Source organism: Juglans microcarpa x Juglans regia, chromosome 3S (assembly GCF_004785595.1).
Source record: "Juglans microcarpa x Juglans regia isolate MS1-56 chromosome 3S, Jm3101_v1.0, whole genome shotgun sequence".
Lineage (NCBI taxonomy): Eukaryota > Viridiplantae > Streptophyta > Magnoliopsida > Fagales > Juglandaceae > Juglans > Juglans microcarpa x Juglans regia.
Genome location: NC_054599.1, coordinates 25,672,210 through 25,698,409, shown reverse-complemented (window position 1 = coordinate 25,698,409; position 26,200 = coordinate 25,672,210). Strand labels below are relative to the sequence as shown.

At 36.6% G+C, this 26,200-nt stretch overlaps 4 protein-coding genes and 1 long non-coding RNA gene across 5 annotated transcripts; 3 read left to right on the top strand and 2 right to left on the bottom strand.

Moving 5' to 3' along the window:
* Positions 1-4,663: 4,663 nt before the first annotated feature.
* On the bottom strand, positions 4,664-5,472 carry LOC121257122 (vacuolar iron transporter homolog 4-like). The gene has a single exon (XM_041158017.1). It carries the CDS (start codon positions 5,385-5,387, stop codon positions 4,707-4,709), a length of 681 nt encoding a protein of 226 aa, XP_041013951.1. The 5' UTR covers positions 5,388-5,472; the 3' UTR covers positions 4,664-4,706.
* Positions 5,473-9,311: 3,839 nt separating this feature from the next.
* On the bottom strand, positions 9,312-10,652 carry LOC121258481. Its single transcript, XR_005939413.1, has 3 exons — positions 10,568-10,652; positions 9,741-9,829; positions 9,312-9,652 (listed from the first exon to the last, which is right to left on the bottom strand). It is a non-coding gene; the product is annotated as an uncharacterized LOC121258481 (long non-coding RNA).
* Positions 10,653-15,589: 4,937 nt separating this feature from the next.
* LOC121257251 (actin-7-like) lies at positions 15,590-19,055 on the top strand. The gene is made up of 5 exons (XM_041158197.1): positions 15,590-15,740; positions 16,870-16,937; positions 17,136-17,529; positions 17,901-18,514; positions 18,668-19,055. Exons 2-5 carry the CDS (start codon positions 16,881-16,883, stop codon positions 18,731-18,733), a joined length of 1,131 nt encoding a protein of 376 aa, XP_041014131.1. The 5' UTR covers positions 15,590-15,740; positions 16,870-16,880; the 3' UTR covers positions 18,734-19,055.
* Positions 19,056-19,717: 662 nt separating this feature from the next.
* LOC121257250 (kinetochore protein NDC80 homolog) lies at positions 19,718-23,475 on the top strand. Its single transcript, XM_041158196.1, is given in 5 exon segments — positions 19,718-20,458; positions 20,461-20,914; positions 21,780-22,026; positions 22,664-22,810; positions 23,075-23,475. Coding segments are annotated over 5 exon segments (1,737 nt in total). The 5' UTR covers positions 19,718-19,803; the 3' UTR covers positions 23,309-23,475.
* Positions 23,476-23,936: 461 nt separating this feature from the next.
* LOC121257685 lies at positions 23,937-26,008 on the top strand. Its single transcript, XM_041158840.1, has one exon. The coding sequence runs from the start codon at positions 24,646-24,648 to the stop codon at positions 25,924-25,926; it is 1,281 nt and encodes a 426-aa protein (XP_041014774.1). The 5' UTR covers positions 23,937-24,645; the 3' UTR covers positions 25,927-26,008.
* Positions 26,009-26,200: the final 192 nt, after the last annotated feature.

Here is a 26,200-nt window from a genome sequence, read left to right as displayed (position 1 = left end):
TTAAGTCACTAAATTTAGAATTGAAATATTTGTGCGAGAATGGAGTTTTAACATTTGATTCATCAACATGAAAATCGTTTAAGATGCATGTTGTCGTGTTATGAATAATAAATTATTTTCTTGCTTATGGAAATTTGTCAAGTTAGAGTACTAAGGGGAAAATGACACGTCCGACTTGTAATAAACATACACAATCTGAATGGTTTACATATGGGAGGAAATTATGTTTCATTGGTCATCGTCGATTTTTGCTGTGACCATAGATGGCGTGGAAATTCTATGATATTTGATTGCACTGTTGAATGGGGGTACCCTCCACCATATTTGTCTAGCCATTATGTATTTGTATAATTTATAGATGTCGGTTGTAATGACTTTGATAAAAAGTAACGAAAGAGAAAATGAACTGTGAATGAGTTGAATTGGATAAAGAAAATTATATTTTTTGAACTCTCGTGCTGGTTGATTTTAAAATTGTGACATAATCTCGATGTTATGCATATTAAGAAAAATTTATACGAGTCCATGTTGGGAATTTTGATGTCAATTGAAGGCAAAACAAATGATACATTAAACTCACAAAATGATCTAAAGCGGTTGGAAATAAGACCAGAAATGCACTTGCAACAAAATGGTTTGTCTTTCTACATGTTGTCTGGGTAGTATACATTGTCAAGGAATGAATTGACTACATTTTGTAAGTGGATAATGAAGATTAAATTAACGGACGGTTATGCCTCGAATTTAACAATGTGTATGCAAACAAATGAATGGAAAATTACTGGATTAAAAAATCATGATTGTCATGTATTTTTACAATGTATCTTGCATGTTGGTATCCGTGGGTACTTGATGAGAGATGTGTGCGTGGCTTTGACCAACTTGGATGTATTTTTTAAAGACTTATGTGCTAGAATGTTGAATGTAAAAGTTTCGGATTGTATGGAATAAGAAATTGCTATAATATTGTGTAAGCTATAGAGTACTTACCCACCATCATTTTTCGACTTCATGATTCACTTAGCCGTTCATTTGCTACATGAGGCTCGACTTGTAGAACCGGTCTAGTATAAATAGATGTATCACATTGAACGAGTCATTGGGAAGTTGAAACGCACAATGAATAACAAAGTCTGCCCAGAATGGTCAATTGCAGAAACATATATTAACAATGAGTGGCATATATTTATAATTTTCGCTTCCTAATATTTACAATTTTTATGCAGAAGCAAAGTTCTATAAATAAAACAAATATATCGAAGTTGAAGATTCATCATCATGCATGCTCAAGATCTTTCCATCGTTTAGCTAAGAAATTGTAATGCTATTTTATTTTTTTTATTGTATATAGTTTGTTATTTGGAGGTATTTTAATGAATTTATATATCAACAAATATCTCTTGTAGCAAGAGTCAAATATCAATTATAATCTAACAAAATTATATGCTGCATCACATATTGATTGTAATGGAAAGTTGACTCATCTCATGCCTGTGCAAAATTATATAAGTATTATTATCTATTTTAATTAAACATATTTGAATATTTGTAGCGATATTAATTCTTTTTCTTATGTGTAGGAAAAAATGATTGCCTTACGTGCTAAATCTGCGTCAGATCAAAATTTCTCTGCAAGTGATATTGAAATTTTTACACAAATTCTGGATCAACTTTCAGGACATTTGAAGGGTTTGAGTCGCTTTGTAAAGCATTCTAATTCTTCATCATCATCCGGGCATGCCTCTAACACATCTATATCATTAGAAAAAGCGAATTCCAAGATCGAAAAATTGAATACAAGGTAGTATGAGTTATATGCTCAATTGGTGAAACAAGCAGACATAGAGATACGCATGAAATAACAACAACAAAAACAACAATAAGAGTTCAGGAGAGAGATGCAACTCCAAATGCATATACTTATGCAACAGCTCAAGCCTCCAAGTAATTAATTTGCATTATACGTACAGATTTTGAAATCTATTTATGTATGAAGAATGTTAGTACTATTGTTTTATTTATTTAGTTTGCACTTGTGAGATTATTTTTATTGGTACTGAATAAATTGTAATGTATTTTTTTAAATATTATATATGTCTATTTAGTTTTTCATTATTGAGTAAAATAAAATAGTTACCATTCAAACGACCTAAAAAAGTTTGAACAAAATAAGTAAAATCATTCGAGCATTAATACAGAACATTCAAATATAATCATTATTAAACATTCGAACAATACTTGAAACCGTTCGAATGACAACATCGAACATGAAATAAACGTTCGATCGCCATCTCGATCATTTCATGGTCCGATCAAACGTTTTACTCAATACGTTCAAACATATTTTATTGTTCGACTATCAAATTATTTATTCGAATGTTTTCACATGCCTATTTGGTCGAACAAACTGGTATCAATCGACCACTCACAAAAGATACGTTCGAACATAATTGACATTTAAACGTCACATTTGTACCATTCGAACGTAATTCTGAGATGAAATTCAATCGTCCAAAAAAAATATTTCGTTCGAACGCAATTGAATGATTTCCATGCTCAAGTTCATTCCAATAGATATTTTTTGGAAGAAATTAATATTTTCGTCTTAAAATACCTTTTGAGACACTGTTATTAGAACGACTTTAAGATGATTTTTTTTCTTCCCAAGTAATATTTTGAGATGAAATCACAGTTTAATTTTCATCTCAAAAAATCACTTCTATTATAGTGACTAGATCTTAACATCAATTTATGATCTTTCAGCACTAATATTATCTCATAAGAATTAATACCCACTTTGGGATTTTGCCTTGAACAAGAAGTTTCTATGTTTCCATCACCACGTGGGTCCGACAGATCCTTGCTTCCGATAACACCCCAAATGAAAAGTAGACGTTAAAGAAAAATATATGCAACTCCCACCCATTTTTCTTTTCTATATTCCCTTTTTTAGGTTCTCTTAATTTTGTGCAACTTTTTTTTTCTCTACAAGTGCTATATATATATGAATTTTGTTATCCATGCATCAGGCCCACACACTATATCTATGAGCTTTGTTTTATTTTTTTTAAATTAATTGAATTTTTCTATTGATGATCATCATCCATATATTATATATTTGGTAAGAAAAAAAAATTAAAAAAAAAAAGTATAACGTGTGATATGTGGAGATATATATCATCGATGATGAATAGATTTTTTTTTTATATATATATTTATATATATAAGACTTATTATGATATACTGTGAAGAAATTTATTCATGCGACCATTAATTGATCACAAGTCCCAATCTAGAGAGACGTACGTACGTGCATGCGTCGTATCTTTTAGTTTTTGAAGAGCCCAATTATATATATATACCGAACAAATTAATGTTCGCTCGCTACACGAACGGTAGAGAATATGCATGGGAAACCACCTTATATATATATATATATAGGAAAATGATAGCCTACGGATCTGATCTCAAATTAACATCGCGATTCTTATCTAGGACCAGTAGTGCTGGCATATTGGAACTCCGAACTACGAAAAATTCTTGGTTTTTGAAGGCGGATCCATCCAATTCTCCCTCTCTCTCTCTCTCTGGTACTCCAAGTTGACATGGTGATCAATAAGCTCCTGGCCGCTAGATTGTTCTTATATATACTGAAAATTTGTTAAAGATCATATAATATTCAGGCCAGGGAATTAATTAAGAATCTTCTCGGAATGAGTGTAATTAAAACGTACAGCTTTGTTCGGCCAGAACAAATTCGATTAAATCTACAACGTCTAGATCTTTGGTTTGGAACTACGTACGTACGTACATGCATGCAGTCTCGTATATACACGTGACACACATGTATGTGTGTGCGCATCATGTACATGAGCTAGCATATGCATGCATATATATGGAATTCAATTTACATCATTTTCTGCTATATATACATAACATTGGGTAAAGAATTAGTACTTCATAAATCAATTAATTAATTAAGTGGAAGGAATATATCGTTACTTTAAGCAAGTAATTCCATACATGGGTCATTCATGTTGTTTGTCCATTGATTCTTTTACAAAACTATCTTCATTAATTTGGAGACCCTAGCCTTGTTTTTCAGCCACTACTGGCATGGGATTCTGAGCATGAGAAGACAACATCTGTCTGACTTTATATATTAATATGGGCCACTATATATATGGTATAAATCCAATAAGGCAATAGAAAAAAAAGGCATATTCATTTACATTATTATCGTATCATCGATGTATCAACAATATTTCACGTTAGCTAGAGAGATATATTAAACTAGCATCAATTAAGGTACTAAATACCTAGAATAATTCATATTCGAAGTTCAAACAATAAAAATGATCATGAAAATGAGATCATCTTGATTTGCATATCAAAACTGATGAGTAATGTTATTTACAATCGTAGAGTATGCAAGCGTCGTATAGTTATTTCGAAAAAAAATAGAGTTTACTATTAAAAAATTATTATATTTTTCATATAATTTTCATATTTATTCATTTTTTTTAAAAATAATTATATAACACTTACACATTCACAACTACAACTATTATTTCTTGTAAAAGATTTATCTGTTCGTTTATTGAATTAAGACCTAGCAGCTAGCTAGGACACAGATGAAGAAACCCACAAAGAAAAGAAAAAAAACACAGCAAAATGCGCGCTCTGGCTAGTTATATGATTGATTACTACAGTCCAGCAGAACCAACAAGCTTGGTTAAGCCAAAAGTAACTCCCATGGCCATCCATCCCCCAATCAAAACCCTCAAAGACGACTTCACCACAGGAGCCTTCCCTAGCAGTGCACTCAACCCTCCAAACCCTAGCAGGGCAAAGCTCACGACCACTACTACCACCCCAATCCTCAACGCATAATCCCTCACAAAGGCCGCCCCCAGTAGCGGCACCAACGCCCCCACCGCAAAAGAAACTGCAGACGCCCCAGCTGCCTGCCACGGGTTTGGCAATTTCCCCTTCTCGGCGTCTAGCTCCGCAGCTCCCATGTTTCGAGTCCGACCCTCTCTCTTCATTTGAGCCATTTCGATGTCGTATTGTGAGTAGACGGAAACGAGCTCTCCGATGGCCATGCTACAAGCTCCGGCAACCAAGCCGGCAATACCCGTGAGGATCATAGTCTTGACATCCTTCTTGACGGCTCCAACTCCCATCATTAGGGATGCCGTGGAGAGCAACCCATCATTGGCTCCCAAGACGGCAGCTCTTAGCCACTGTGATCTTTTTGCATAATCAAATACCATGATTCCCTCATGTTCTTCTTCTGGTTCCTGAATATGTACGGCCTCGACGTCGAAAGGAATATTCTTGGCTTTCTTAACAGAAGCTTGGTCGGGAACTTGATTGATCGCCATGGAAGAAATGAAAGCAAAGAAAGCTAGTAATTATAAATGAACAAGTGGCGCTGGAATCAGAAAAAGGGATCGAGATAGATATGAAGAGTGTGGAGGGCACACGCCCCCAGGGCTTGCTATTTATAGATGAAGAAATGGTAGCTAGCTAGAGGTCATGGGCTCTGAAAAAGAGAAGGAAAACAACATAAAAAGGAATCGTAGGGAAGTGGATCATGTGGTGGTGGATGAAAGTGGTGTCGAGTTCTTGGAATCTAATGCGTTCACACCCGAAAAGCTACGTTGGCTAGCTAGCTGCATGAGCTCCATTCCCACGTATATATATACAAAGGTGGGATAGAAATTAATCAGAAGCCATGTTTACTTTCTTTCCTTCCTTTCTTTTCTTTTCTTTCCCTTTCTTTTTTCGATCTGAGAGCTAGGAGAAATGAATTGGGTGGGGGCGGAAGGAATTAATTGCGTAGTTGATTTTGTATTTGTTATTTTTAATTAATAGATATTCATCAGTACTTTCTGATCTGTAAGGCTATTAGTACTTAATTCACCCTCATGCAGAGAGATTGATTCCATTAACGTTAAATATTATATAAAAATGCACACAAAGACGCAACGATCGAGTAACCAAGAATAACCTGCATGTCCACCAGAAAATAGAAAATTCGAATGATCAAATTATAAGAAATTCGATTAATTAATTAGTTATATATATATATATATATTATGTGAAACAGTTGCATGGTTTTAATTATATCGTTCATGTTATAGTACTTGACTTGTGAATAATTGTGATATATTCATGTATTTGTATCATTATTACAATACGCGTAGACGTATATATGTATCATGCACGTGATTAGTTGTTTAGTTTTTATTTTATGTAAGTAATATTAAACATGTGTTGATATTAGAGTAATTAATTAATATGAAAAAAATTAATGGAAGAACTTAACAATAATAGTATGGAGATTATATATATCATGATAGTAAAGAAAAATAATTTGTACAATCCTGCGCATGCAAGTATCGCGTATTCTTATGAGTGCATAGTATTTATACACTCTAAAATTATATCTAATATTAATATTCGATTATAGATTATCACTAATTTAATTCATGATCCTCATTCACTTTAAATTAGAACGTGTACACGTCAATACATGAGTATATTGCATTAAAAAATCTCATTCACCTAATACGAGTATGTACGTGCATGATGATCTTTTCTTTTCTTGTAAATTATGTGTATTTTTGCCTCTCTCAAGTTCGTCAATCGATCGTCTTATGAGTTAATTTGATCTGATCCCGTTGAAAGAATATTACGTTGTATATATAAATATATATATATATATAATATAATATAATATAATATAATATACAGTACTACGTACGTACGTGGAGCTCATGCTTTTAAAATATATATTATATTATAGCCTCGAGTGTGAACACAATGAGATTCTTTGAAGCTGACGTGCAACAACGTCGATTTCATTTTCCACCGGTCAAGCTGATCTCCACACTCCTAGATAGAGGCAATAGTCATTCAACGAAGCCAAATTAATTAATATTTCGATTGATGTTGGGGTCCCGGACAAACTGCATGCATGGACAAGTAATGGGGAGGCCAATATAGAATTTGATTAATTTACCAAAAGATCACACTGGCTTAATTAGAGCCGCCATGCATCTTGGGCCGGGGTTTGCTGGATCGATATTCGATGTACGTAGTATGGCTCCAATGAAGAGAGGGTCATGGACTCATGAGACTTACAACGTGGGAGCCGAAGAGCTAGCCAGAGGTTGCAACGCCAAACCCAGGCAGCCGGAGCGTCCACGCCCACATGATCTGTGGTGCAGGGCTTTTTCCTTTGAGGATTAGCTTAAAGTTTAACGATGGGAGTGCTTTGGGATGTTATACCGGTAGAGCTGCTACATTTATAAGACAATAATTAATCGAAAAAGCTAAATTCAGGCAATTTCGTGCACCCTTTGCGCACGATATTCGTACGGCTTCCACATGTCCACTGCCAATCCGAAATCTCCCAGCCTGGCGTTCCAATTCTCGTCGATTAAGACGGAGGACTTTATGTCCCGGTGAATCACCGGCAGGTTCGACGAGTGAAGTGCTTGGACCGCTTTCCCTATTTGGAGGCGAACCGGATCCTCTGGCTCCAACCCGGGGCTGATCTGGAGCTCGACTGCAAGAGATCGTAGAGGGAGCCGTTAGGCATGTACTCGATGACGAGCAGTTTATCGTTCTTGGAGTCCACACAGAATCCCAAGAGGTTGACGAGCCGGGGGTGTTGTACCCTGGACAGTATCTCAATCTCATTCTCGGCGGGGCTGGTATAGTTGCTAAAGTTGGTGCAGTTATTGTTATGGTACTGATGGCGTTGGAAGCTTGCTGTTGATGGGCTAAAAAGCTCTCTCTTCTTAACGGTGGCGACGAGCTTTCCATCGTCGAGAACGGCTTTGTAGACACTGCCATGGCTGTCTTTTCCCCAAAAACCCCAAAGGGCCAAAACCCTCTTGCTTCCAATTTCGACCCCAACCCTCTCTCTCTCTCTCTCTCTCTCTCTCTCTCTCATGAAAGAAGAAGAAGAAGAATGGCAGATGTTAATGATGCCGGGTCTTCGACGACGGATACATTTCCGCCGTTTCTGAGGAAGCTTTACGCCATGGTGGACGACCCGGAGACCGACTCGGTGGTTTCTTGGAGCGACGGCAACAGCAGCTTTGTGGTCTGGAATCCAAATGAGTTCGCCGCCAAGCTTCTGCCCAAGCACTTCAAGCACAAGAACTTGGCCAGCTTCATCCGGCAGTTGAACACTTCACGTCGCTTATACTTATCTTTATCTTTTTTGTTCTGACTTCTTTCTCTAACTATTGGATTAATTTGAGAATTTCATTAGGATTCAGTATAATTAATGTAAATCAAGATAAAAAAAATTTAGAATCTTGTCCAATTAGAAACTACTGTGGCACCAACTTTAATGGATTAGTTTGTCAAATTACCGAAGGAAAAGGTTTGTTGTGCCTGCAAATTTTTATTAGTTGTGCTTTGTGGTTTGAAATTCTACTAAATAATGTAAAGCTATCGATCTAGTCTTCTTCGGTTGACCAATCTATTACCATTGTCTTGTACCGTTTGTCTGATTTCTTATTGACCAAACTCAGTGTTCTGTAGGTGGGTGGAGAAGTGTTGTGTAGCGGTCTCTAAAAAGCCAGTCGTAGCTCATACTTACAGCTTCAACGAGACGTGAAAATCAAACAACCAAAGCTTGAACCAAACCCAGATCTGACGTGAGTGCCGGTGGCGAAATAGACGCAGTGTGGAGACGTGCCAGTGGCGGAGACGAGAGAGCAAAGCGAAAATTGGTTCAATTGGGCGGTGGAAATACACTGTATATAGCGCTTCCCATAATTAATACCCCAGAAAATTAACTTTCAAACATGGGAAGCGATTTCGTACAGATTTGGTTAATGGTTCAAAATGAATGAATGAAAGATTAATTCCATGCGTTTGGGTGGATTAATACTCCCCCACTTCCTCCCTCCTCCAATTGTTTTATTTAAGGCCCATGGCTATATATATAGCAGGTGAGTATATGCAAGTTCTCCCTTCAAGCACCCACCATTGTCGTGAAGGTGTCCAAAGTAAGGAAAATAACCCTAACCATCGGCCTTCGTACGTAATGGCAAAAATAACTCATTACTATGCACTTTCAAAGGCCTAAACTATTTTTTTGCCCCTCATGCAGTTTGTCCTTCTTTCTCCTGCAGCAGCATCTTCTAAAATGATCCTAGACTGCACCTTTCGTAGCACCCACAGGAACATACTCCCCTGAACAATTTTAACTTCACACTCACCAAATGTATAATCACGCATGAACTGAGAAAGAAACATTTTTAGAGCATACAGCCCACCCAAGAACCCAAACAACATTGCTTTGACTAATATCAAATTGTACTCATGTTTAGCTTCATGCCAGTTTTTTTTTTTTTTTTTTCCCCTTGCAATTACCTCATAAAAACCTTAACCTTATACACAATAGATAGGACAAACCTAACGCCCGGGATTCTATTTTACCAATCATAACTCAAAGGCCCCATAATTCAAACTATGCACGGTACAAGGCAAGAAAACAAAACAGGCAGTCTGGCCTAGCTCACCAAACAAAATTGGATGTTCAGAAGCAGTTATTACAATTTGAAAGTAGAACAAAATCCTCTGGCCATTACTTCAGTAATTGGAATAGCTTTCGTGCCACCTGCGTTGCAGAATAGAAATTTTAGAAAAGATGCAATTAATCAAAGTAAAAGAAATCAGTCTCCTTATAATTGAAGAATACTACTTACACATTTGTCAATACAAGACCAGTAATCAAAATACTGCCAGTGCAGTGCTTCTGCCCAGTTTCATCTCCTCGGATCCTCTTAACACATGCCTGTAACAAAGTAAAAGATTACAATGGCAACTCACCTCCCTTCCCAAATCTTAAAGTGATTTATCATGTGGGCTTTTCCACCCCAGAATATATCAAATATTTTGGTGAGAACTATTTTCACAATGATGTCACTCAGGTGGAATACAAGCATGTTGATCAATGAGGGAGCCGTTGGTAAATCCATGACATAAACGAAGCAGGAAAGCCCAAGGTCATCTTTATCACAGCCCATACATAATTTTCTTAAGAAATTAGGACAACTAACACCAGCTTGCTCATCCCTATGAAAATACTGAAACAAGAAAAGAAAACATTCTTGCCTACTTGATTTCCTTTAGATTCTTTCGGTCCTTATCCTATACTACCATTACATCCAATATTATCCAGTTTCCACTTCTATCTGAACACCCATGTCAACAAAAGTTCCTTTCATGAGATATGCTCCCTCCATCCCAAGTTGTTTGTCCAAACCCTATTCTGGAAGGTCTCATTGTTCCACTTTGAAAAGCCAATGAAAGTAATTTTGATATCTTTAATTTTGATAAGCAGTTTAAATATTTTTTCTAATATGTCGTGTGTTATTTAAAAAGTATGTGCCTTGTGCACTTTGCATTTATGAGAAGTTATAATATCAAAATTCTACTCTAATACGATGGTGTGCCAGAAACTACTAAACAGGAAATTTATTTCTTGACTCCCCAAATGCAAGCCCTGACTTCAAAAATTCTGCAAAAATACCTGATATTCAAGTAATGGTTTCACACACTTTGGCTTGCAAGACTCTTCAAGATATTTCTTCGGATCAACAGGTTCCTCGTCCGCCCTAAGAATATGAAAAGACATAAACATAAAACAAAATAAAGAAGGATAAGCAAACTATAACATAATGAGAGGCATAAATTAGAAAGAACAAGACATTGGATAAAGCAATTTGTGATTTCCACTCTTGCATGATCTCCGCAAGTAAAATTTGAATGTCCATGATTGACTATATACTCCAACTTCAGAAGTTATTTTGGCAATTCCCTTTTTTTATAAGTTACCTTTAGATATTTGCTGTGTGAAAATTTACTCATCTGCTCTCACCTATACTCCATTTTTTTTTATCAGTAAAAAATGTGGTTTTTTCATTATAGATGAAATAATAAACTAATCTATAGCTTCACACCTTCTTCGTTTATAAGCAAGAATTTTATTATATGAGAATATACAACTAGGTGAAGCCTAAGTACACAGGAATATACAAGAGTAAACACCTAGTTCGGACAAAGAAATATAATGCTTCACACATTTGAATTAACTACTTTATGCTTTTATTTATCCAAATAATCCATTTGTGGAGAATCATATTCAAGTTATACTGAAGCTAGAATGAGAAGATTGTAAGCGAAGCCTCGATGATAAATGCACATGTAAAATTATAATAATCCATGCGATGCAAGGAAACTATGACCAAAAGAAGGGCAAGGTGAAGGTAAAAGGTTCGAAAGGTGATGCAAGTTGCAACATCAACCTTGGGGAAGAAGAGATTAAGATATCTTGAGGCGGTACTTACATAGAAATATAGGTCAAGTCAAACAAATCAGAGAACTGAGGGCCGGATCACCTGAGGACACTACAGATGACAAAGGCAACAATCAGCATCTCTTGAATCAACAAAACTATTCAATATAGATAATTCAAGGCCGAAAAAAAAATCAGCAAATGGCTCTACATTGATATAAAATTAAATTAATGTTAAACAAATAGAATTGATATCGGAAAAAAAACAAACAAACAAAAGGAAAACTCCTTGTTGTCGTTAACCAACACTAGCAGTTGACAATACAACCCGCTGTCCACATTAACATTAACGAAACCTAATCTCTCGGCACATATTCTAAAGGGCACAAAATACAGATGATGAACAACCCCCCAGACAGCGGAAACCAGAGCATTTTACGAAAAAGAACAAAATCCACCGATAGAATCAATAAGAAAACGTTTGCGGAAACTTTTCGAATCAAATGTCCATTCTTTTATCATTTCTAAATTTACAACTACGAATTTCTGAAAGGCGATCTTTACTATTTCTCTTTATTTGTTTCTCAAAACCTCTTTTTAAAATCCGTGAGCTTAGCCTTAATATAAAACAAACGGAACCAAGGAAACCTAAAACATGGATTAGCAGACCGAATAAGTACAAAAAATTCTTGAAAATTCAGAAAATTAACAGATCTGACTAGCAAATATAAACCAAAGAGAGCGAGAAGTCTAACCTCAAAGGCCTGGTATGCGGAGGCATCTAAGGAGAGAGGGGAAGTCGGCAACGACGAGAACAGAACGGTTTAATTGAGCTGGGCTGCTCTAGCTTGTGTAAGCCTGGCTCGTATCTACGGTCCGTGGCTACCAGGACATACTTACAGATAATATTTGGGCTTATTTTAGGCCCAATAATTAGTACCCTGACCCATTTAATTTTCTGACGTTCGATGTCCATTATCATACGTTTGTCCGATTGGGATTTTCCACGACTCCCTGTCTTAAATATTTTCTAAAATTAAGAGGGATATGGATTCAAAATATTGATTTCTGGTATTTAATGCCATTCATTAACCACGCGAATTTCATACGGAAAAAATATTATTTGTATTGTACCTTCCAAATTCCAATCCAAATTAGGTAGAGCGTGAATAGCTGAAGGAAATGTTAAATATATATAATTTATTTATTTTTAATATAAATATAAATATAAATTTATAATAGGTTTTATTAAAAAAATGGTCGCAGCACATGGTTAGCCCAAAGAACATGTTCATTTAATGAGATGTTTATTACCTTTAATTTTTAAGTTTTGAAATTAAAACCTTTTCACAATATGAAGATTAAATTATTAGTATATTATCCAAAAATGACATTTAATTTTGTAATCTGCCTCCTGAATTAAGATTCAACCATTAAAATCATGAATAATTAAGAGTGTTCAATCGGATTCCAGAACAGATATTCGGATATACCTGGCTCGAAACCCAAGTTTCAAACTCGGGTTATGACCTGGATCAGAAGCTAGATGAATCTGAGTTTTTTACAACCTGAAAATTTGAGTTCCGATCTTCAACCCAGTATTTTTTAAAAAAATATAAAAGCCTTAGTATTAAATTTTTTCCAGGAAAAAAATTATGCTGAAAACCTTTTTTTTTTTAATATAAAAGCCTATATTCTATTACAATTGTTTTAAGAAAAAATGTTGAAAAACATATTTTTATATTTAAAAAAATTATTGCCTTTTCAACTAAATGCATCTTAAAAAAAAATAAAAAACAATATTTATCATGTAAAATGCATGCAACAATGCAATTCACTACATATTAAATTACATTATATTACAAAACACAAAATTGTAATATATGAAAATTACAAAATACTTCAATTGAAAGTTTAAAACTGTCCTCTATCCAGCTGCATTTGTGTCATTAAAATGTTTACTAATTACATATGCACGTCATGAGAAATTGGAAAACCTGAAAAAACAAAATGATTTCTAAGAAATGTCTTACTTTTAAAACCAACAAAATAAGCTCATTAATTTTTACATTCAATCTCTTCAAATCTCTTGACTTTCCACTACCTTCTTCCCTTCATGAATAATGGTGACCTCACAAAATTTTGGTGCATTATTCTTTACAAATTCTCCTTTTGCCATTTTTTCCCCCAATCTCCTAAAAATATGATAATTAACTGGTCAAATGCCAAAGTCATTGGCATGCAGTTCCTCTTAATTAAGTTCATCTAAAAGTTCCAAAGACATATGCAAGTTAACAGTTCTACACCTTAACATCATTACACTAAATTAAGAAAATCCTGCTCTAAAACCCGTCGTCATCCAAATCAGAATAATGTACCTAAAAGCAGAGAGAAAAAACAAGAAAAGTCTAATCATTACACTTTCTATCTTCTTCTCGATGATCTTTAATTAGCTCCCACAATATGAAACATACTAATTACATCATTTGATTCATCATTGATATCTTCATATAGTATTAACTATGAATTATCTATTTGGTTTCATAGTCTAAGAGTTTATATGCCAGAAAATTCATTTTCCATTATTAAATTAGATGCTTCACCATGATAAATCATTATTTTTCCCCTTGATGAAATGTCATACAACAGTAACCCCACGTCCCCACCCTTGATCTCCAAATCCATCTTTGTTCTATATATAAAGTTGATGGTAAACTGGAATATGGATCTCTTATATGAGAAAGAAAGACCCACAAGCTCTGTTTCACCATCAAAAATTTCAGTGGCTCACAGGGATTTAATAAATTTCTATTGGGGGAGCTCGAAATGAAGTAAAATAAATATCAAAAGGTGAAATTTAACCTACTGATAAAGTACAATTTAATAAGTTGTTGTCTCAAATGCTCTATTACGCTCACTCCAGTATACAAGCATTCCACCAAAGCAAAATTGATTAAAGAAAGAGCTACTAAAACAAAAATTATATATATAACAATTATAGAAAAACAATTTCGGGTCCATCACAATTTTTTAAAAAGTGACATTTTGGACAATTAGATTGATTCAATAATTGGTATGAGAGAATGTTGAAAGATATGCTTGTTCAAACGTGAATACTCATTTTATTCCATCATGTCATCAAATCACCAAACCAAATAAGTAAAGTCAAACCTAGAAATCTTGAATAAAATTAAGCTATTTCAGCTAAGAATCTACAATTATCCCGAATACAATTAATGAAAACAGAAGCACTTGACGACAGAAAGTCTTACATGCGGTTTTGGGCGACGTTACAGACTCTAAACCTCTCGGTATTGCTGTGTTGTTGTGCCTGAGAGAGAGAGAAGGGTCGAGACTTGAGAGTGTTGGCAGCATAAAGGAGATGACAGAGAGATAGTGAGAGGTTGAGAGCTGTGGCGTAGAGGAGATGAAGTCCAGAGAAGAAAGGGTTTTGAACACTATCACCAAAACGACATTTTGGTCCTCCAATTTTTTTTTAAAAAGTTATGGTTTCAGGTTTAAACTTGATACCTAAATTTAGTCATACGAGTATCGGCCATGATTAAATCTGGGCTAGAACTCGATTATCCGGATTCTAGATTGGGCCGGAAAAAGTACAATCCAGATAAACAGTCTTATGAATAATGCTATTCATAACTAGTTTAGTTTGTACAAAATTTACGTCAAATTTTTGAAAAGGATTAGATTTATTAAAAAGAAAATATATATTTTTATGCTGGTTATAACTCTTATTTCTAAAAACCTGCACGAGATTCACGTTCATAAATTTGTAAAATAATTTTTCTAAAATCATATAGCATTATCTATTTTTATCTATAAAAATATTTACATAAATTGTATTTTGAATTAAGAATGAAATGATAATTTCGATAGGTGTAGTGATTATAGTACACGGAAAGTCATGGTCCAGCTCGTCAACTACTGCTCAGCAGTCGGCATGACCACACCGCGCACCTACCCAAAATAGCCACCCTGCTGACGTGGAAAATACTCAGGTAATTAAAAACCAAACGTTGAAACGACCAAAAATTCAGACCTCGACCTGGACCTGGACGGACAGCTGAGGATTTTGTCGGATTCCATTTCCCGTCTCAGACAAGATCCTTTTTATTGTCCTCTAATCTAGCAGTCATTCTCACTGACACGTCACTACGACATTTCTCCGTTTGGCATCCGAGAATGGTGTTTGAGATTCCACGCATTTGTATTCTTTATATTGGTTAGCTTTCTCCCAGAAACCAAACAGACCCGAGGTCCTGAATTTGGGTTTATTTTGCTCATCCATCTGTCTTCCACCCATTTAGCTTCCATTTTCAGCTTCCCTGCCAAAGTCTCTGCTTCCTCCCTCTCTCCCACACTCTGATACTCTCTTCCCTTTGTAAACGAGGTTCGTGTAGATCCGTGCCGTTAGTGATTTTGTTTGTTGTTTGATCTAAAGATATCTGTTACCTTTGTATATTTGAAATCAGATTCCATGGAAATTGCTTTTCGTCTCAGTAGTTTCCTGACCGATCTAGATCCTTCTTGTTCTCGAATAGTTCGAATCATTTCTTCAAAATTTGTTATATTGCAAGTTTTGCTCGGTTTTTTCTTGATATATGCAAGTGTGTATGGGTTTATTTGTCTGTGCTCGTGCCTCGTGTGGTATCTATTTCCCCTTTTTGTACTCGATGAATGCTTGCTTTTTTCTCTTTAAATTTTGTGGATACTTGGAAGAATGAATAATCACAAAATGAGAGGGAAAAAATTTGCGGCAATGTTTTGGGTAGCTCGTAGGATACAGGTTTTAGGAATAGCGATGCTGAGCTAACAGCTTCCATTCAGTGAATTATAGCAGTTTCTCTCTTTAAGCACTCGTAAATTTTGTGTGTTTGGTGCAGGAAACCAATTAAGTGGTGTCTTTTATTAGATTATTCTTTGAAAATACTGCTGAACAGGCAACGTTTGGAGAGTTCGAAAAGTTTTTTTTCTTTTTATATATTGTTTAAAAAATCGATGTGGTTTAGATAGAATGAGTTCCCCCCTAATTTCTGGCTGCTTTGAATTCCAATTTCAAAATTAAATTCATTGAAGGTAACATGTTTCAAAACCGTAGTCCAAACAGGCCATAGATTTAACTGTTAAAGTCGTTGACTTCTATCCATTGTTCTACGATATTAGCTGTTCTATTGGAAACTAGTTGATATTAATTTCCTTGTATTTTATTTGCTAGTCTATTAATTGGGGAAGCTCTGGATTTTAGAAAATATGAGGCTAATGAAAATGCTCGCTGTAAATTTACTTCAGAAAAAAAAAAAAATGTAACGAAATGCTTAAAAGATGCTTTCAATTCTTCACCATTTTCAGTCTCTTCTTTCCCTCATTTCTATTAGAGATCCAAGTGGAGGCAGAGGCTTGTATGGTGCTTCAAAAAATAACATAAAAAAGAGTTCCACATTTTGCCATATAATTTGGACTGCTATTAATCAGGCCTTTCGTTTTAGTTTATTCCACATTTTGCCATTTTCCTCGTGCAGGTTTATAAGAGATGGCTGAGGAGGATATTCAACCTCTTGTCTGTGACAATGGAACTGGAATGGTCAAGGTTAGTGAATTATTCTTATGTAGTTTAATGAGTTCTTTTTGTTTTCCCTACATGTAATCTACTTATAAAAAAAAACAAATGTTTTCCCTACATGTAATCTAATAAGGGTTTTTTGGTTGAATATTGTGTCATTAACTATATTGCAAACTTTTGCTTTGACAACACAAATATCTGTTTACTGCCTCCTGACGTGTGCAGGCTGGGTTTGCTGGTGATGATGCTCCAAGGGCAGTGTTCCCAAGTATTGTTGGGCGACCTCGCCATACTGGTGTCATGGTTGGAATGGGCCAGAAAGATGCCTATGTCGGTGATGAAGCCCAGTCTAAAAGAGGTATCCTCACCTTGAAGTATCCTATAGAGCATGGCATAGTCAGCAATTGGGATGACATGGAGAAGATTTGGCATCACACTTTCTACAACGAGCTTCGTGTTTCCCCTGAAGAGCACCCAGTACTTCTTACCGAGGCACCACTCAACCCTAAGGCCAACAGGGAAAAGATGACCCAGATCATGTTTGAGACTTTCAATGTGCCTGCTATGTATGTTGCTATCCAGGCTGTTCTGTCCCTTTATGCCAGTGGGCGTACAACAGGTTAGCATTGATAGTAACTTGAAAAAGTTGTGAAGCCAGAATGAAGTTTGATTGGAATCTGTCCCTCCTCTAAAAAAATGTTTGATTGGAATAAGAGAAGGGAGCAGAGATTAAGATAAACATTTTTTAAAGATTGAAATATATTGATGTCATATGAGACCTTAATTTTAGAAATGATGTCATAGATTCTGACACAGAACTAGGAGGTGAAATGTTGCACAATATGTGTTGAAGTTAGATTTCATTGTTAGTCTGGACTATAATTTATTACAGTTTTGGGAGATACCTGGAGTTATTTTCTTACAGAGTTTGTGACTTTTTTTGTTTTTTTCAATTCTCTATTCATGGTTGTTTGTACACTCACTGGATAGGTATTGTCTTGGATTCTGGTGATGGTGTGAGCCACACGGTGCCCATATATGAAGGATATGCACTCCCCCATGCAATTCTTCGGTTGGACCTTGCCGGTCGCGATCTAACTGATGCCTTGATGAAAATCCTCACTGAGAGAGGGTACTCTTTCACCACCACTGCTGAACGTGAAATTGTGCGTGACATAAAGGAGAAACTTGCTTATGTTGCTGTGGATTTTGAGCAAGAGTTGGAGACTGCAAAGAGCAGCTCTGCAATTGAGAAGAGCTATGAGTTACCCGATGGACAGGTTATTACAATTGGAGCTGAGAGGTTCCGTTGCCCAGAAGTACTCTTCCAGCCATCTCTCATTGGTATGGAAGCTCCCGGAATCCATGAGACTACTTTCAACTCCATTATGAAGTGCGATGTTGATATCAGGAAAGACTTGTATGGAAATATCGTGCTTAGTGGTGGGTCAACTATGTTTGCTGGCATTGCTGATCGGATGAGCAAGGAAATTTCAGCTCTTGCTCCCAGCAGCATGAAAATCAAGGTGGTTGCACCTCCTGAGAGAAAGTACAGTGTCTGGATTGGAGGATCGATCCTGGCATCTCTTAGCACCTTCCAACAGGTAATTACTATTCTCTCACTTTTTTGCTCTTCGAAAAGAACTGTTGTAGGCTTTCTGATTCTTCATTTGATTTTCTGGTGGGTGGACTGGAATGTGCGTGTTTGTGGACGTGCTTGATTGTTTTGTTGATTTATTTCTATTCATATGTTTCAGATGTGGATATCCAAGGGTGAATATGATGAATCTGGTCCCGCTATTGTCCACCGAAAATGCTTCTGAGTTTGCAAGGAAGAGTTTGGTGGCGAATCAAGAATCAAGAGTCTTCTTCACTTTAGACTTGTATCACATGTCAGTTAAGTTTAGTTTATTTTAGAAGCTCTAGTTTTATTGGTAGAGAAGAGATATTAGTGTATTGGATGTTTGGGGTTGTAAGCTATAAACTGTCTCAGTAAGTCTAAGAAGCCAACATACCATTGGCCGTGGTTGACTAGGCTTGGAACCTTAGCTGGTAGCTGTCTTGTTTGCTTTGGTCCATCATTTTTCTTCTTTCCGCAATGAACTGAGGTGCCTTCCTCAAGTAAAAGACCGGTTATTTTTATCATCTTTTTTTCTCCATGCCGATATTTTTATGTCATCTGAAATATTGTAGTCTTTTCTGTACTTCTACTATTATTTATAATTTTATTTACTAGATTCATTTTGTTAGTTTTCTTTTGAAATTTAAATTTGAAATTTGAAATTTCATGATTTGCAGAATGTCAATAAATGACATGTGGAAAAGTAAGTTTTTTGTAAATTTTTCTTAAGTATATTTACATTTTTCAAATGTGAATTAATAATTTTTCTCTACTTCATAAGACTGCTCGACTAATTTAGCTAATAACCATAAAAAAAAAAAAAAAAAAAATCCTAAGGGGATGTTTGGATTAAAAAAATGCTTTCAACTCATCTTATCTCTTCTCATCTAAACATTACAGTTTTTTCAAATTCTCATACATAATATAATAAATAATTTAATTTTTTAAATTTTAAAATAATAATAATATTAAAAAATAATATTTTAATAATATTTTATTTAACTTTAAATTTTTATTTCAAATCATTCCATCTCAATTTACTATCCTAACTTTTCCTAAAGTACCAATTTATCCCGGGCTTGTCTATTTGTAAACAATTGGACAGTGCCAGTCTGATTGTCATAGTAATGGGCCTCACACCTAATAAAGCCCAATCAAACTCTTTAATAATAAGCGGGAAAATTATAACTCAAAATTAAAGTGCCCGCGCTGGTTCTAGTGAGAGAGAGACCTAACCTAAGTCCAACCCCCTTATCGGAAAGGAAAGAAATTATGATGAGAGGCACAGGCGGCCGCCGGCGCCGTCCGAAGGAGTCCTTCAACCCGGCGCCTACACCGACACCACTGGAACATCTCCGCCAATTTGGACGAGATTCCGATGCCAGTTTCGCCAGCAGCCGTCCCTCTTCCTCCGTCGGCATTGGCCGCGCTGCCACCTTCGAGCTCTACAAGGAGCGCTCCATCCAACAATCTGCCATCTCCACTATCAACTCCTACCTCTCCTCTCATTCCGCCGCACCCCTTAGAACCCCCTTGCCCTCCGCCAAAGAAATCACCAACACCCTCCATTTCCTTCTCTCTCGCCTCGACTTCCCTTCCTCCAAACTCGACGAAGACCTCCCCTTTTTTCTCAAATCCCTCAATTATCCATTCAAATTCAATAAATCCATCCTCAAGTCCCCTGGTACTCCGCACCAGTGGCCTGCTTTTCTCGCCTTGATCCACTGGCTCGTTCAGATTGCCCTCTTCAACGATCATCTCTCTACTTTCTCGCCTTCATCGCCCGACAGAGACAACGATGAGATGAAGGCGTACGTCCTGGAGAGTTACTTGCATTACATACGCGGCGATGACGATGCAGTGGACGCGTTGGACGGTATTTTTGTGGAGAAATTGGAGAGGAAGAAGGAGGATTTGAGGGAGAATGTCGGGGTTTTGGGCGCCAATGTGGGGAGTTGGAGGCAAAGGCGGAGGCCTTGCGGTCGGGGCCTTCTCAGAAGGAGGTGCTTGAGAAGGAAAAGAGGCTCTTGGAGGAAGACGTGAACAAGTTCCACACCATAATCTCGGAGTTCTCAGATAGGATGGCAGCGACGGAGAAGGTGTTGGAGGAGAAAGAGCGGGAATTGGAGGCTAAGGTGGAGGAGAGGAAGAGGATTTGCGAAGAGAATGAGGAGTTGAAGAGGAGGGTAGAGGCGCAGACGATGAATGCAAGGGACGTGGAGAGGATGAGGAGGGAGTTGCAGGCCCTGGAGAGGGATGTTGGTGAGGCGGAGCTGGCCCGGAACACGTGGGACGAGAAGTCCTGGGATCTTGATGCCACGCTCGGCCACAAGTTTAAGGAGCTTGAGGCGCTTGCCATTGAATGCAACCAGGCTATGAGGAGGTTATTTATTCCCTCACTTTTTGTCTATCTATCGATTGAAACTTTCTATGCGTGTGCGCAAGAGCACGTTCATATGCAATTAAATTGATTATACTGCTTATCATTTATAATCAACTCAATGCTATTAGTTCTGGTTTTTTGGTTGTTTTATCGTACCTTAACTAATCAGGATCTAATGTACAATGTTTAATTCATGCCATGATTGATGTCTAATGAACCTAATCACTTACTAAAAAAAAAATACCTATAAAAAAATTATTGATGTCTAATAAACCATCCGTACAAGCTACGCAAGCTGGGCTTCCTATAGGAAGGATGTATACGCCTAGTATTTCAAACATTTAGTCTTCTTTTGCCATCAAGTGAATAACTAATTTTTGTACTATTCAAATGCTCCAATCTTTCTTATACAGTTTGTCAATATAGATCTTTGTGATTATTTCTGCCTAATTTTGATTAACCACCACCAAGCTTTAGCAGATACTTTTAACTGTTTCTGTACATTGAAAGCAGTGGATTGCCATTGGCTCACATCATTTGTTTTAAATGTTTACACACACACACACTCATTCACTCGGTTTTGAATACACTATCTCACTCTTTATGCCACACATGGTTGAAGCGGTGCTATTTGAGCTCTAGATGTTTGGTAGAATCATGAACTACTGCTCAAATTGTGCGTTTCATACTTGTCCCGATTAAGCTAATCAGTGAATATTTATGATGTGGAGCTCTAAACACCTGAGAGAGTTTGCTAGTGCAGTTATCATTTCTTTCTCTTGTTATTAATTTTATTGCTACCTCCTGCAAAATCCCACTAGGTATGGTGGTGTGATTATAACTGTTCTTTTTGGGGTGCTTTTAGGTTAAAGCTTAGTAATGATTTTCAGTACGTCTTGAATGCCAAAGGGTCTACACCTTCTGAAATAATGGGCATTGATTACAAATCAAAACTAAAGCCTGCACTTGATTCCCATGCTGATGACATACAGAAGAGTTCTATGGCAAAATTGGAAGAATTGATTTTCCTTCAGCAACATTCTAAGGAAAATGCAGCTAAGATTGAAGGAAAAAGAAGCCATATAGTGGCACTTCAGTCCCGCATTGATGAAGTAAGTACGGACTTGGTCTTTGCTCTATGATAATGATGAGTTTATACTTTGAAATAATTTACTTTACTTCTTACCAAGTGATCACAAAAAAGTGTTAGAAGTAGTCTCCTGAGTAGCCCCCCATACCTGGAAATTTGATCTTTGAAGTTCTGGAAAGAATAGTCCTATTTGCACAACCCATCAGACAATGTCACAATGCAGAGACTGGTGATTGCTGCCAATAATAAGTCAAATAAGTAACTTAATTTAGAATTAGGAACCATGTTATGAAACCAGTGAAGATATTATTTTTACATGATTACCCGCCAAATGAAGGGAAATAATAATGGGAATGAAGCTTTTCACAAAGGTCAAGGTTCCCTTTTTTGGGCTGTTTAAAATTAAAAGAAATTCTTTTTCAAGGTGTTGTCTACCTCTGGAAAAAACCTTCCTGGGATTCCTTTATGCGCTACAAAACCTCAGCATTGCCTTTCTAGTCATAATCACCCTCCTTTTCATTTTCATTTTATTTTCTTCCTCTCCTTCTTGAACTTCATACTCTTTGTTCAAGTTTCATAGAGGAACTGGAAATGAATTATATTCTAAATATCTATATTTTGATTTTCTTATTTTGTTACTTCAATAATTTGACTTTTAGTTGGAAGCTCAACTGAACCTGCTGAAGAAAGAAATGGAGGACTACACTTATAGATGCGCAGCAGAAGCTAAGAAGATGATGGAAGAAGTTCAAAGCGAGACTCATAACCTAGATGTCGTGGACAGAGAAGCGGCAGAGGTTCTGAAGGTATTGCCTTCTTTCTTGCCTAGCCAAACAGCTAGCTCGATACATTACTTAGCATGATTTTGAAAAATCTGAACAAAGAGAATTTGTGAGGAAAAAGTTTTTGTTGTCCGTAAGGCAGAGATTTTTATCGTAAGCAGGTAGTTTTATTCTTTGATATTATTAGTTCAAAAGCCTCTAAAACCAGTTTTGATCAAGGAGAAGAGTAGAGTCTCGGAGAGGTGGATGCGTCCTAACTAACTATACTTTCATATGAATCATTTGCAGACCTCCGAGCTGAGGTTGCAAGACGCAATCAGACAAAGTGAAGAAGACATTCAGATGCATGCTTATGAACTATTTAGATTGGTTGATTCAGTCTCAAGATACAAAGAATATGTGGAGTCCAAAATTTCAGAAATGAAGAGCAATCTGGCAGAAGCTGCTGTTACTATATCGGATGCTTACAAGAGCTCCTTACCTGCGCAATTTGCAAGTGTGTTGAATGCAAATCGAAGTTGAAAAAAACAATGCGTGCAGCAACTTCAACTTCCACTTTGTTGCTGCTTACTGCCTTAATTTTATAACTGGTGTAAATGTAGTAGTACGTCTGAATTAAATCTGTTTGTTAGAAAACTGTGATTTCAAACTGATGTTGTACATAATAGTAAGACTACCTGGTTTTTCTTTGTGTTAGGATCCATGGGATATTCGAACCCCCCCACTTTAAAGCCCCATGGTTCGTAAACCAGGGTAGATGCCAGTTGGCTCACAGGTCTTGAATGTATTACTTTCAACATGCAATTTTTAATTTTATTTTATTTTATTTAACTTGAAATATCTTGACTTATTTTGGTTATCTCGCAAATAAGCATAATTACGTAAAAATAAAATTGAACTCAAATCTCATAAGTTATTGCAAACATAAACTATAGAATAATATTGGCGACAGAGAATTGAACTCTATGAGATCTCTAGGCTCGTTTGAATATAAAAATCATCTCACTTCAATTTATTTCATCTTATTATTATAATTTTTTTAAATTTTTATAAAAAATATAAAAAATAATTTAATTTCCTTAAATATCAAAATAATAATAATATTAAAAAATAATATTTTATTCAACCTCTCTTATAAACATTTCATACAACAACTCCACTTGCCGCACTCCACGAGCTTTACCACTGGATCATGGAAAGCAGCGCAGGTGCGCGTCAACACGTAGAGGGCTACGCACCGATCGAAAGACGGCATCAGCTCTACGTTATGAGCAAAGGCCCATATTTTTCGGCTACTCGAAGTTATCGGAGTTTGTTTGCCGTAGTTCTGATTTCCCAAATGCCCTAACTACTCTGTACTCTTCTCAGCGCAGCTCCTCTAGAGAGAGGGACTGCCTAATGGTGAAATGGGTACTTGCTCTAGTTCCAGATAAGTTCCTTTTTACTATTATCGAACTGTTTCTGTTAATTTACCATTCGGTTTTCCCGGTAAATTCTGAATGGGTTTTTGGGTGCCATCCAATTGAATTAATTGTTGGATTCTGAGTTGAATTCATTACTTGCATGCAATTTTGGTTGTTTGCTGGTTAAATCTTCCCAGATCCTCTTTATAGGCAATCTAAGAGCGTGATATTCTTTAAATTATAAAATCCACAGGGATCAAGTTCTTTAAATATGTTTCTAGTCATAGCTGCAATGAACTCCTTTTTGTGTCGGTTAAAGTCCAGAGCTGGGTTTGATTCGTCTGGTCTCTATGAATTGCACTTCAAAGCTGTGTTATGAAGGAAGAAATACAGTTATGAACTTTAGAGGGTAACTTTTACACGGGTTTAGTTTCACACCTTTTTGTGTGACCGACTATGGAAGGGAAGCCATCATCAGGTGGTCATTTGATGCCGGGTGGGCCATATGGTTGTGTAGATTTGCAAGGACCAATGCAGCTTCGTCGTGAACAAAACCCGTGTCTAGATCAGCAAGAGTCTTCAGTTCAACCACAATTACAAGAAGGTTTCCCTCTTCAGTTACTTAACTTGCAAAAACACGATCAACCTGGCTATTACGTTGATCATAATAAGCGTGAGAGAGGGAAAAACTCGGGAAGTGATGATGATGAGATGAATTGTGTGGAAGAAGGCGTTGATGGGCATGATGGTAAAGGAAGGAAAGGGTCCCCATGGCACCGTATGAAATGGACGGAGAAAATGGTGAAACTTTTGATCACCATTGTATCCTACATTGGGGAGGATGCTTCCTCTGGTTGTATCACCAGTGGGAGAAGGAAGTCTTCACTTTTGCCGAAGAAAGGGAAATGGAAGTGTGTCTCAGAGGTCATGGCTGAGAGGGGTCATCATATATCTCCTCAGCAATGTGAGGACAAGTTTAATGATCTGAACAAGAGGTATAAGAAGCTTAATGATATTCTGGGCAGAGGCACTTCTTGCAAGGTTGTTGAGAACCCAAATATTTTGGATGTGATGAATTTACCAATGAAGGCAAAGGAGGACGTGAGGAAGATTTTAAGCTCAAAACATCTGTTCTATGAAGAGATGTGTTCGTATCACAATGGGAGCCGATTATATCTTCCTCATTATCTGGATGTGCAGTGGTCTTTGCAATTAGCTCTTGGAACTAAAGACGGTTGTGAGCCTCATGACTTGATGCCAAAAAGAGCTGATGACTTTGATGAAGAAGATCAAGATGCTGGAGCTGATGATCAGGATGAGGAAAATGGTGAAATGTATGCTGGCTTTCATGAGGTCCCTGCAAAGAGGTTGAAACGAAGCAAAAAAGCTGAAGAGTTGAGTTTTTCTAATCCTTTGAATTTTTTGGGTCATAACAGAGGTTTAGGTTTTCATCTCAAAAAAGATTATACTGCTTTGAACCATGTTTACTCTGAGAGTGGCAAGGCAAATGAGTTGAGGGAGCAGTGGATGACGCTTCGCTCACTACAGTTGGAAGAGCAGGAGTTGCAGATTAAGGCTCAGATGCTTGAGTTGGAAAAGCAACATTTTGAATGGCATAGGATGAGCTGGAAACATGACAGAGAGTTGGAAAAGCTGAGGCTGGAAAATGAATCCATGAAGCTGGAAAATGAATCCATGGCATTAGAACTTAACCGCAAGAAAATGTTAATTAATTAGAGCTGAATTGACACAAAGTCCATGGATCTACCTGTGGTTTATGATATTGCATCAAGTTCTATTAAATTATAGCAAGAGTTTATTATATTCTTGGTGTATCTTGGCTCTTAGTTATTTTTATAATACAAAAGTCAGAGGTCGTTATTCCTCTCTTTCTTCATCAGTTCGGATTACTTGGTTTTCCAGATAGTCTATTTTCCCTAAATCTATCTGAAGCCAGTTTAGTCATGAGACGGTGTACACCAAAGCAAGCTAACATGACAACGCTTTCTTC